The following is a 13,723-nucleotide window of genomic DNA, read 5'->3' on the forward strand; positions in this document are numbered from 1 at the left end:
ATATCGCCAAGATTTTTCCTTGCTTACCTTATTATCTTCTTTATCTTGAAATTAAAACCGAATTTTAAAGATAGGCGTTTCCATCATTTTCCAGTGACATGAAGGGTGTGGCACGAAAATTCAATTATTATCTAACAGCCCGCACCCTTATCCTTGCCGCTTAAATCTGTCCCTGACTTGGCATCCAGCTTTCTCAGACCTGAAGATTGATGGAATTGATGTAAGAATTACTGGTAAGCCATATTCCAAATTTCACAACGAATTGCTCAATAGGGAGACAAACGTTACACAGGACCTTTTCGATACAACTTTATAGAAACATAAATGGAAGTTAATATATGTGTTAACACGATTCATACGCATTGCTTGGTCAGAGTAGCTCTTGGAAAGAAATTACATATCAAGACAGCTTCGAAAGATAACGAGTCAACAAAGAAAAAATGTTTCGATCGTGTATCTTATTAAAAGTACAAAAAGCTTTTTCACTCTAACGAAGAAGTGAGCTTGAATATAGAAGCCGGTGCCGCTTTCTATTGCAACACGTTCGGATTGTTCCGTGCATCATCGAGTAAAAAGTTGATGCTGCAAGGCTTGCATAAATGCCACAAAGTGTAAGATGGAGTTAAATTCGTCATCACTATGAAAAATTAAAGTAGCCCGTAAAGAGGATTGCAAGGGTTGTGCAAAGCGAGGAAAGGATATTATGCCTTAAGTATTCTTCATTGTCATAGAGGAACGCAAACATACAGAGTCTAAAGAAATAGATCTTTGTTCTTGCATTCGTGTGTTCTCAAAGACGTAGACATTCGGCTTGTGCTTCATGCAGTAATGCAAGAATCAGATGTAGTCCTTATCTAAAAAAAATACTGACGTTCTTGTGCTTTTAATTTGGGCGTATAAACACACAGGTTTAACAATTATGACCATGAGAGATTCATCAAAGTTGGAAGCATTTGCAGAAGCCTCGGCAAATAACTGTGTTCTTCCCTGCCAGCATTCCATGCTATCACAGGGTGTGATAGCTCATCCTACTTCTACAGGGCTGGGAAACTTATTAACGACGATTTAAAATACCAGCATATTGAGAACTTGGCTATTTCCTGGAAATTAGCTAAGAAAGCCTTGGATGGCGCACGGTAGTTCATTCGAACGGTTGTATACAGTGACAAAAAAGAGAATTCTACAACAATAAAATTCTATCAACAGATGAAAGAGAAGACATGTCTTTTTCTACTTAAACTCGCTTTATCAATTGGCGGAAAGAAACTATGTGGACCTTTAATGAGCCTTGTACAGGAAACATAGGTACAGGTTGTTGCCTTGATGGTCATATTCTATGACACGCTTCTGCTTACCAGTTGTGATGCCTTTTAGTTGTCTGGTGGAAAAAGGATCAATGCCAACGGGTCGAAACTTAGATTTGAGGGCCGATTCGGTCCTTGGGTACAATTTCTTGTCGTTCTTCGCTGACTTGTTTAACTTCAAAGCTGCCTTGATATGTAATTGCTTTCCAAGAACTACACTGATCACGCAATGATTATGAATCGTGTTAACGCATGTATAAACTTCCATGTATGAAGCTGTATCGAAAAGGTCCTGATGTAATTTTTGTCTCTCTATTGAACAATTCGTTTTGAAATTTTGGAATATGGCCTGCCAGCAATACTTCCACGCATTCCCGTAACTTTCCGATCTGAGAAAGCTAGATGCATCGTTTCCTTCAAATGACTTCGACAGACATTCTGATAACTGCAACATCGCCCGTAATTGTGATGATTGAGTGCAAGAGGTATCAAGTCATGCTTGGCATGTAAGTGCTATTCAATATTGCACTCTCTAGCTGCTGTAAAAGTTGGGGTTCATTGCCGAGCGACAATGCTGACGAATCGACGGTCTTTCATTGCTGACGAAAGCTCTTCTTCAGTATAGCTTTTTTGAAGAATAAGTTTTATTAGAACATTTTCCTTTTGCTTGCATTTTGTTCATTACCTAGTTTCCCAGGCGTGCAAATATATCAGCTCAAATTACATTATTGAGTTGCTGAATAACACAAAGGTCAAAAAACTTCAGAATCGAGGTAAAGCAACCTAAATTATGACCATGAGCCTTTGAATTCCACGTGCTTGAAAACTGCAAAACCGCCATTTTGATGACGTCATGCAAACTTTAAATAGCAATAACTCGTTATCTGCAGGTCTGATAGAGTTTATTCTTTAGAATTTTTTGCTCCTATTACAATGACAAACAAGATGGTTGGAGCGATTTTTCAAAAAAGAGAATTAAAAATTATGATGACCGGGGAAATGACGTCATCGATCACGTGATTTCTATTGTGTTACAAAAATGTATCCAAGGCTTAAAATACTCAGCAAGGCTTAAAGTACCCAAATCAAGAGCAAAAACTAAGGTTAGGCACTTTGCTCGATTGTTGTTAAAAATTCCCTGTCTATAATACAGGATAAAGATGCTTATAATTTACATATTTGAATGATGACACGCTTTTGTTATTAATTGGCATAAGCATGTAACTTTACATCTGTCTCGAAACGCTGTCCCATGCAATCTATAATTGGAAATAAGCTAAGAATATTTAAAATGTTTTTGAAAAACAGAGTTGCAAGGAAAGAGAATGAAGACTAGTTGAGGACCCCATTTTTGACCATGCCCATTTTGAACCCATTAAGAAAGAAGGTTTTTTAGTATGATTTTTTTGGCCGGAGGAAGTATGAAAACTTTTCTGGACTCTGATGTGGAGACTCTGGCACTGGCTTTTAGCGTCACCCTCCCAATCTAAAAACGCCTACAATGTTTCTTTTTATCTTCATTAAGTGCGTTTAAAAATGGTTTGCAGCTTCTACTATGTTCTGCCTAATCTTTCGTAAACTGATATTCTTAAAAAATTCGTCCGGCATTAGGATTATTGAATACGGGATGATTTTAGAACATGGTGAGTGGTAGTCTTTTTCAAGATTCAAGTATAAAGTCGTTATAAAAAACATGGATATCGATGGTACCAGGCCTTTCACAATTACGAATATAGTGTCAAGAGCAGGAGGCTTTTCAAGGAGGGAATATTTAAAGGCTGGAGCTTATTTAGCAGTAACCAAAAATTTCTCAGGGTGAATCTTCTTTCTCTATTTGAGGTTAGTCAGTGGGCTTAAAAATGCAGATATGTTGGGATAAATTTATAGCTGTTGGGGCAATACCTCGACCCATGGAGGCTAATTTGTGAGTGGGGGCTTATTTCATAAAAATGACTATAGAGTTGGGGCTTTGTTTAAGGGGGGGGGGCTTTTTCAAAGGCAGGGGCTTATTCGAGACCATTCAAAGTTTAATAACGACGAATGTAAGTAAATTGTACCAGGAATAAAAAATTGATTAAATGAATAACGACGTTTCGAACGACGTTCACACGCATTAAAACTTTACCCACAATGCAGTTCGCTTTCACTTGCCATCTAGCCTGATGGTCCCCTGTGACCCCCCTGGAAGTAATATATGGGACGGTCAACATCATGGCGGCGATAGTGCTTGGAAGGTTTGATAATTTTATTTTCTCAATTAGCCTTCAAGGCAAGATTCACTTTACATTTAGAGTACTCATAATTCTTCTCAATATAGCTGCTTTGTTTCGCCATGTACATGCCTTTAACATGCCAGTCTGCAGAGTATGGCAATTTTAGACAAGATTCTATGTGTGCAATGTCATTTCAAGCATGTTTGCCGCTTGCAAAGCTCCTTTTATTATTCATATGGTTTTCAATTACCGCTATAGTTAATTTAGTGTGCAATCTCAAATTTTGGTGTGCAGCACTAGACTAGCCAGTCTGCAGAGTATCCCAGATGCATGTGCGGGGTCCTAGCATGCCAGTTACGTTTGTTTGAAACCATGAAAAAGGAAAACAGTGTGATACCAATTGTCAAAACTAAGAAAAACAGTGTGATACCAACCTCAACCAGATCACCTTGGGCCCTCTCACAAAATCTTGTGTCTATAGGAGATCTTGGCAGGGACGTCACTTCACTAATTTTTTGGGGGGGGGGGGTGTAAACACTATTGCCCTGCAAATTTTTTCCTGTAAAACAAGTATAGATGTACTGTACTTATGCATATATTACATAAGTTAGCTAAAGGTTTGCTCGTCTTTAGCCACATACACAGGTGCTGTAAGAAGAAGGCTGTAGCATTTGTAAACCGTTGGGAAAAGTCGTCTGTTTTCATATGAAAATTTAGCAGCCTCTTTGACGGAAGTTGGCTGGATCTGTTGCTGTTCAATCATTGACTTAAAAACATCTAGCTCACATAATATAACACCTGCTTCAATATGATAGCCTGGTGGGAAAAGCTTTCAAAGATCGTGGACTGTTTCTGGGTTTATCGTTTTGAGTGGTGGCTGCAACGCCATTGCCAATGGCTCAATTTTTTTAAGCATTCCTTGATATTTTCACCATACTCTGCTATCAGAGAATCGAGAACAACACACATTTCTGTTCTGTAGAAGGAATTAAATTTAAATTCCGCTGATGTTTCTGGACTGTGTCAATCTTTCTTGGCTGCAACCTGAGTCGATATTTCCACTAAACTCAGCCGCTGAATCTATTCCATGCTGTTTAGCGCACTCGTTTAGAGCATCCAACTCTTCATCCATAGCCTTGTTATCAGTGCGAATCTTCTTAAGATTTTCTACTGTTGCTTCAATTAACTTCATCGCATCTAGGATGTTAAGCTCTTCTGCTTGGAGTTGCATCGTCAAAATCTTTGTTTTCTTCATAATTAATCACATGAACATCAATGCAAAAAGAAAGTCAAATGACAGACACTTTTTCTTTATGTCTTTACCCTTCACTTTTACCCTTCATTTCTGTGCTGTCGTCACTGACAACTTTGTCAATTGCTTTGGGTATGCTTTGTAAACTTCGCCACACTGCTTCTATCGACTCTGAAGAGTAGACCCATATCGTTTTAGACATGTTGCGGAGTTTCAAGGAGTACTCTTCAACTTCTTGAACTTCTTTATTGTAAATTTTGTTTCGTTGGGAGCTGGCACTGAAGAAAACATATATATCTTGAAGATTATCGTATACCGACGTAACGTAATTATGGCACTTTGTTTTGCACAATGCTCTTTGAAAGTATTAGATCAATGCCCTTGACATGGAATGTACAGGACTGGTCTATCAAGAATATCTTGTAGAGCCCTCTGTGCCCCTGCAATTCTCCCAGACATATTATTTGCGAAATCGTATGTTTGGAAGCAGAGATAATTCACATTAATTTCATTTGCTTCCAGACACTTGAGAATACATTCTGCTGTCTTATCTCCATGTTTGTCATTGCACTCTTTCATTTCCACCACATCCTCGCGCGCAATTCCATTTTCACCAATATATCTTGCAGCCACAACCATTTGATCCTTATTGCTAACATCGGGTGTTGTATCGGCTGAAACCGACAACATTTTAGCACACTCAATCTCATCTTTTATTCTTTCTCTAACATTCTCCCCCAAGATCTCTAAAAGCTCATTTTGTGAACTAGAATCATGTATTTCGTACTGAAAGGCTTCAATCGTTTGCTATCAAGCCATTCTTTCATCTGTAGACAGTGCCTGGACAGAAGATTCACAAACTGGACAAAATTGCCGTTCTGGTCTCCTGCGGAGCCTCTGAAAGCAATTCCTTGCCTTGCCAATGTTCTAGCAATATCAAACAAAATTTTCATTATCGATTTGCATTTTTCTTCGTTAGCCTTCTCCTGAATGATGATGTCCTTCAGATGCCTATTCATTTGAATGTCAATATGTCCTTGTTCGACTGAAAACCTAGCAAAATCAGCCAATGCTGCTTGGTGTGCTTCAGAAGAAAAATGCTGAGCAAGCTTGCCACTTTTCATTTTATGCCTTGATGCGATACCGTTTATCCGAGCAGTGTCACTTTTTCTTCGCGAGGGGCACGGAAATAAGAAACTCGCTTTACAATACCACAACAAATCGGAAAAACTAACATATGTTTTGGATTTGATACGAAAGTAAAATGAATTAAGATATTTTGTGAATCTTGATTTCTAATCTCTTTTGCCCTGCGAGAACTACTAATTCCTTCTGCTTTGCCCTGCAAAATGCTGTTTTTCAGGATTGGGGGGTGAAACACCCCCCAAACCCCCCCAATAGTTACGTCCCTGGATCTTGGATCCAGTTTGTTGTTAGAATAGGGTGCCCAACTTGAAAGGGGTGTGTGTCAGTATAGATATACGATACTGCTGTATATAACATATACAAACATGTATACATGTTGTCTTTTATAATTTTCAGTCCTTACTAGCTCATCAGCCAATCCACCAGGTAGAGCATTTCGGGGCTTATGATCAGTATGCTCCTTTACACCTGGGTGCCCCCTCACCCCTGCGTCCAGGGATGATGCCAGCAATGGTGTATCATTGTATCGTGGTGTTGTATAGAAAAGAATGCGATGTCCACGTTCATGTGTATCCAGTTTATTCATGTAGCCTTGCCATAGAGGTAGACATATATAACGTATTCAACAAGAATATACTGCGAGCTCACAGTGTCAATGGAGGGACAGTGGTTAGGCAAAGAAAGTGTAATAGTGACATAAATATATGCATGTACAAATAATTGCGTACTCATATATAAGTACAAGAGCGATGTGCATAAAGATATTTGGGTTATTCAGACTGTGTGTATAGTATAGATATACATTGAAATTGTGACATTGATACATTGATATATGTATATACAAACAATCGTGTACCAAAATGTGGGTATAGTTATTTTGTGTATATATATATTGTGGCTATTCTGCCAGTGTGTATAGATATACATTGAAATTGTGACATTGATAAATTGATATATGTATATACAAACAATCATGTACCAAAATGTGGGCATAGTTATTTTGAGAGCTTCCACTCTGTTCTTGTAAATACTATCCTTGTAAAAACATTTTGCAAAGTGATTGATCCTAACATTGTTCTACTAAAACTAAAGCAAACAATTTTTGGTCATTTTGGCAACGAGGTCCATTCAGCTCTTTTTTCGTACGAAAACTGAGTAGTGGGAACGGGGCCTGATTTTCAATGGACTAACACATTTTTAATTGTCCTTTGCTATTTGTTGGTCAGAGAGGGCTGATTTTAGTTTTTGTTTGCTAAAGCTATTTATGTCTGTTTTTTCTTTAAAGGACAAGTGACACGCTTTTGGCGCCAATTTTTTTTCTTCTTTTAACTCAAAGTAAAATGCTGTATGAGAGTGTTGTTGAAATATTTTTCCTTTCTGATTTCATTTTCCTACTTAAAAACCCTTTTCAAATTATGGCGGGAATTGAATCACGTGACATCGTGACGTAGATTGTGATAATTTATTATTGCTGCTACTGGTATACAGTGCAATATTAATGTTTACAACACGCTTCTGAACGAATTCAGTTCCTCTGGACCTGTCGCGTCGTGTTTCGTAAACTCTCTATTAATGACAGGGAAATTCCGAGTTATCACAATGTACGTCATAGGGTCACGTGATAAAAAGCAAAATCGCGCCCCCTGCGCCCCCTGATTAGAATTTTTTGTTCTAAACCAGGAAAAACTTACTTCTAAATGATGATCTATAAGTTAATGGAAAGAAAAGATAGGGTGAAAAGTGTGTCACTTGTCCTTTAACTTTACTTAACAGAATTGAAACATTGTCACTTTGTAAAGTCACACAGTACCTCAATGATCATTTGATAATTTTTGGAAATCAATCTTGTTGTGGGAAGATATCATCAAGAGAGCTGGGAATAAATACCTTAAAATCAACAATATTTTTAAAATAGGAATGTGGACCACAGTTTTATGCCAGCTCCATGACTCACTCTTATTTTCATCTTGATAATTCATTGCAACAGTATCTGACTATTTTATTCCAACATTATCATGAAATTTTCAGATATTTCTAATGGTTACAGAGTTGTTGTCCCCTGAAACTTAACTCATCTTTCTCTTAGGCTTTGTGTTTTTAAATTTTTGGTTATTCAGTTTGGCTTTTTGATTTTTAAAACTTTTCACAACAATTTGAAAAGATTAAATAGAACAGTTTTGCTTTCTATAGGCATCTTGGGAGACATATTGCTCGAACTGGTGGAGGGGCCAGTAGTAAGCTATGGCCAGTTGGACTTAAATCAAGGCCTGTGTGAGTAGATTAATATGCTTTGAAGTTTTTTATATTTAAGTTGCCTATTTGTATTTTTATCAGCTAGAAAGCCAATGCTTTTTTAATTGGAAAAAGTCTTTCCTTACAACCCAAAGGTTTCTCTCAGCCTTCCCCTTTTCATAATAGTTATCCTAGTTTAGTAGTTCCTATAATCCTTGATTTGTAACTTAAATGAAACTCTATTTGTAATAAACTGCTCATGCATTTTGATATTGCATTGTTGTTTTGTCACAAGGTATCCTACCATACGTGTACAAATTAAGTTATCATCTATACAGTCTCCTCTTTATTTGGCATTAATTTTCTTAAAGCTTAAAAATTGTACAACCATGGCAGCAAAAATGCACATAAACTTTTAAATTCAACATTTGTAGTTCATATTTTCATTCTATTACAAAAAGATCTAGAATTTTTGAATCAAACAGAGAATTGAAATTTCAAACATTTTCTGAAATAATAAAAACTTGCCTGTAGATTATGTAACATGGTCTAACAAATCTAGGCAATTGCCATGCTCCTTGACTTGATGTGAGATTAATTTTTCTGTAAGTGAAAAGCAAAAATGAAATGTCATTAATTTAAGCATAACATTTTTTTGTAGAAAGAATTATGTCACAATTTTGAAAACAGTGTCCAGTGTCAATAGTTTATCAAATGAAATTTTTGTGTGAAAAGCTTTTGGTCTAATTATTTTGTACTTAGCGTGTCTATTGTTCTGCCCAGAATCATGTGATTTATCATGAAATTCTAGTGATAATCATATTATAATTCTTTTAAGCTAAGAAGACTTGGGGAAAATTTGTATTTCTGGATCTGAATGTGATTATTTTTTGATAAAGCTATTTTTTGTTATCTTTAACATTCATGCCAACCATTCAGTTACTTAATTGTGCCCTCATTTTGAAAACTATTGGTTCTCTATCGTTTTAACAATAGTACACCAATGCTAGCAGCTTTAGCCAGCAATACAACTGCAGCAGATAGAAAGATGAGGCCAGGTGAAGACTTCTGGAAGAAAAACGAGAGAATGGATCGACCAGTGTCACCTCATGTCCTCATATACAAGTTTGTCTTACAGTTTTTTACCAATAAATTCAAAGGGAATTATAGTTCCATATCACTTTTACCAAAACAATGACTATATATTCTGTGACCATAGTTCTTATTTATTTTGTTAAAAGATGACAATAAAATGTAGCCATGTATTAATTTGCTAATTTTTTATTGCTTAATTTTTCTGTAGACGAAGGTAATGATAATGCCAGTCTACACCATCAGAAATTCTTGTTTGAAATAGCCTTAAATCATCATTGTCTGTTTGCCAGCTTTCAAGAGCAGATATGTAAGTTTGCCAGCATTTCGGTAGACAACATAACTTGAAATTGAAGTAAAATTATATTAGGAAAATAATAGCAAATTTTGAAAACAGCGTTTGGAGTATAGCCTGTTATCAAGTCTAGATAACTTTATGACAAGACTGTTTTGTTTTACTATTAAATTGACCTAACATATAGTTATATTTTTAAGACATATATTTTATATGTTTGCAGATTCGAACTACCTGGCCTTCTCTCAGGGTCACATAGAGTATCTGGTGTTATCTATTCTATTTGTAAGTTCTATCATATTTTTAATTCCTTACTTACTTTTATGTTGTTTGTATACAATTTTATCACATAGATGGTTTATGCTTTCCCTCTAAAATCTCATTGCCAAGTCAAGGATCTGCAATTTTGGGCTCAGTATTTGAAAATGATAGAAACTAGCTTTCTTCCTGTTTTTGTTCAGCTTTTATTCATCTGATTTAGCAAATATTCTAGTAATTAGAAATTTCAAGTAGCCCTCTTCAAAGCAGCTTGATTGGTTAGATCTGGATCCACCCTAGATGTCTGGGTTGTAGGGGTCTGGAACACAGGCTTTTTAATCATATGATTTCTCAAACACATGCGATTTCTTCTCATTTCTGGTACCCAGCAAGCTTCAACAACATTTTTTGACTATTGCATTTTTATTTAGCATCACTAAAAGTAGCACTTCATTCAATGTTTACTGCATATTTTGCACCAAGCACAGTTTGCCACCTTTATTCAAGACAAAACTTTAGTTTGGAATAGTTTTTAGTTCAACTGCTAATCCATTCTGATCTCTTTTCATTTAAGCATGACTTTGAATGTTATGTGTTTGCGATGATTGAACCAAAAATATATAGCATGCTTAAAACTCTGACTTATGGGCTAAGATCTTTAGCTATTTAGAAAGCTTTTTCAAGCACTTAAATTGATCAAATGAATTTACAGTTGAAATGACTTCTTAGAAGGGTATTTGGTACTCTTTGTATTGGCTTGGTAGCAAATAGTTTCAGGTTTGTCTTGAGGATTCTATCAGGTCATAGTAGAGGCAGCTGTTTGTGACCTGAAATGCCTCCAAATACAAAGGCTTAGGTATCTTTTTTTCTGTTATTGCATTCATGGCAAAGACCTGGGCCTTGTGTTGACAAAAATTATTCCATATGCCATGCAACTGTATTTACAAGGGGGCCAAATGCTTGTTTGATAATTTTTATGTTAAACTGCTTTGTTGTTCTTGGCAGTGACAACTGGAATTGCAGGCTTTGCATTGGTGGCACCTGAGCATGCCCCTTATTACCTTGACATCATCAAGTCATGGAATATACCTACGCCTATCTTATTCACCCTAAAAGGACTTCTTGTTTGGCCATTCATTTACCATTCATGTAATGGTATCAGGCATTTGGTAAGTCATAGATATTTCAAATGTTGCTTTGCAGTTTAATTTTTAGTTTTATTATAATTTCAGGCCAGCTAACTTATGCTAGCTATAACGTCAGGCCAGCTATAATGTCAGGCCAGCTAACTTACTTACAACCTCAGTTTATGTTTAATGTTTAGCAGGCGACATTGAGGTGATGTGATTTGTTTACAACTGATATACTAAAGCGAAAATTACAGTTTTATTTATTTTCTCTTTAGTATTCTCTCTCTAAAATCAATAACCAATTTTTATGCTCCAAATTACTCTTCTATCTTGCATTTGAAAGGAGCTGTTGATTTCATTTTTCGATTTTTTGTGGAATTACAAGATTGGCTTTTGTTTATATTACTTTATCATGGTTTAGATTTGAGCAGATCTAGTATTCTCTCCAGGCTTTCATTTTTGATTTGTTACATTTCCTTTAAAAAAGCAGGAGTTGATTCAAGTGTCTTTTTTTTCTCATTATCATTTAACTGCTGTAAATTCTACATCAATGCTTTTCTATCTTAGTTCTGGGACGCTGCTAAAGGCTTCAACATGCCAACACTGTACAAGACAGGGTATTCTGTCCTTGCAGTGTCCACTCTCCTCGCCGCTGCTACTGCCTACTACTTCACGTATGCATGAGACATTCATAAATGGACCCATACCAAACTTTTAGAGTGTGCTTAATTTTGCTGCTTTATATTTTCAAACTGCTGTGTTTGTGGATAATTTAACTCTATATTGATGCATATTGAATTTTGATATTTGTTTATAATTTGAACTAGAGGCCAACTTGCTAATTTTCTTTTTTCATCTTCCATTACTGAAGCTTGGAAAAAGAGTTAAAAGTTAGATGAAGAATGTTACAATTTTTCATGGAGAAACAGTGTCATCTTAGTTTTGACTATTGTCACTGATAATTTACCTCAAGGATGGATTATTTATGAACAAATTAATTAAGGGTCCATTTCTTGCTGTGGACATATTTTAATTGAAAAACTGTTTTTTGTGAAACTTGAATCAAGAATATAAGACACTTTAGTCGTGATCAATAACCAAATTTTCCATTGAATAGTTCTTGAGCATCTAAATTGTCAACTCTCTTCTAATCAAGTGATGTCTTTGAAACAAATCTAGTTGCATTATTCATCTCCTTTGCTGCAGAACTTGCAACATTTAATGCTTGGAGTGTTTTACTAATGTTCAATGGATTAGCAAATTAAAACAGTTTTATCCAACTTTGTTGAGTTTGTCTGTTTATTTCTTGTTCCTTTGAATTTTTTTTAATTAACTCTAAAAATGCACGATCGGACATTTAACTATCTAAGCTTGGCTTAAAATTACGTTGTTTTATTCACGGATGGGATGGACACGTGCTCATCGAGTTTCTACCACCAAAAGCATTATGTACTTTTTCAAGAGAGCATTACTAAAAACACTACAGATAGACAGTACAGGATAGAACTATTGCTGCAATTATCTGGAAAATCTTTTTGCTTCTTTTATATATAAGTCATGGTTGATTCAAAAATAATACTAATTGCAATTTTCTCTTTGCAAGGTAGAAAACAACAATGTGTGATTCTTGTGACAGTATTTGTATTAAAAGTAATATTGGTGCCATACGCGATCAGATCAGATTGCTATCTGATAAATAGGTCTAAGTTTTTGCTAACAAGTTTTTAATCAAGCTGTAATAAAATTCTTTGTCGAAACATAAACTTGATGTCCCGAAGAATTAAGACTAGAAGCAATGTCGAATAAAGACTACAAGCAAAGACTCGGGCGAGTAGCTAAACCGACATTTCAAATTTCATCTTTTCAAAATCCAAGGCTTAACAAGTATCGGAACGATTGATACAACAGAAGGTGGTTTCCCGAGCTGTGTCTGTTATTGCAAGAAAATACGGTGCCTGACAATATCACGCAAGTGATTCCCCCAGGAGAGGGTAGGCAGAGGAAAGGGCACTGCTCACGATATGCCTAGAGAAAGTGGAACAAAGCTACTTTTTTCGGTTGCACGATACGAAAGTGAATCAAAATAAGGAGTATCAGGATCCCGACGTCGGAGTGACAGGGTAGCCATTTCTCTAGCTTTTGCAAAATCTTGCTTTTTTGAGCTTTTTAGCTAACTATTTGTTATGAGTTTTCAATTTGCCTTTGTCCCACTACTATTTTCTAACTTGTGTCGGATATGCAATGAAAATTATCAACAAAGTATTCAGTGCAGATCTCAAAGTTGACTTAACACTGGCAGCCCTGAATTCACATGAAAATTAATCATACGAAAATTTGTTTCCCAATTTAATTTGAACATATATGTAAAAAATATTGTGAGAACTGAACTGAGTCAAAAGTATTCAGCATTGAATAAGAAAATGTTTAATGTAAAATATCAAGCGTTTCGATATCAAATTTGATTTTTTTTAAAAATAAAGTTTTCCTTACATCCGTCCTGTCAGAGTTAAATTTCTTGGCAATGCTTCTTTACTTACTGTATACTGTACATAGATTAAGTGGTGTACAGGCCGCTCGCTAGCTATTGTGCTCAAGGGGGGTTTCCAAGTTCCATTTGCCGACAAGTTTGGAAATTTGCCGAATAAGCACCCCTAGATGGTAAAAACTTCTCGTTTTCGCAGTGGAATTTTCTGTCAAGGGGGTGTCACCATCACAACCCTCCCCCCCTATGGCGAAGGGTCTGGTGGTGTACAAGGACAACGGAGCATATTACAGATTGAGAAAGCCCCCTCACCCCTCGC

General features: G+C 36.1%; 1 protein-coding gene across 1 annotated transcript; it reads left to right on the top strand.

Annotated features, from left to right (window-relative positions):
* Positions 1–3,462: 3,462 nt before the first annotated feature.
* Positions 3,463–11,756, top strand: LOC135684288 (succinate dehydrogenase cytochrome b560 subunit, mitochondrial). The gene is made up of 6 exons (XM_065199785.2): positions 3,463–3,538; positions 8,106–8,186; positions 9,144–9,272; positions 9,758–9,819; positions 10,798–10,961; positions 11,490–11,756. Exons 1-6 carry the CDS (start codon positions 3,516–3,518, stop codon positions 11,604–11,606), a joined length of 576 nt encoding a protein of 191 aa, XP_065055857.2. The 5' UTR covers positions 3,463–3,515; the 3' UTR covers positions 11,607–11,756.
* The last annotated feature ends 1,967 nt before the right edge of the window (positions 11,757–13,723 follow it).

The sequence above is a fragment of the Rhopilema esculentum genome, chromosome 21 (genome assembly GCF_057945365.1).
Source record: "Rhopilema esculentum isolate cy_ngs chromosome 21, ASM5794536v1, whole genome shotgun sequence".
NCBI lineage: Eukaryota > Metazoa > Cnidaria > Scyphozoa > Rhizostomeae > Rhizostomatidae > Rhopilema > Rhopilema esculentum.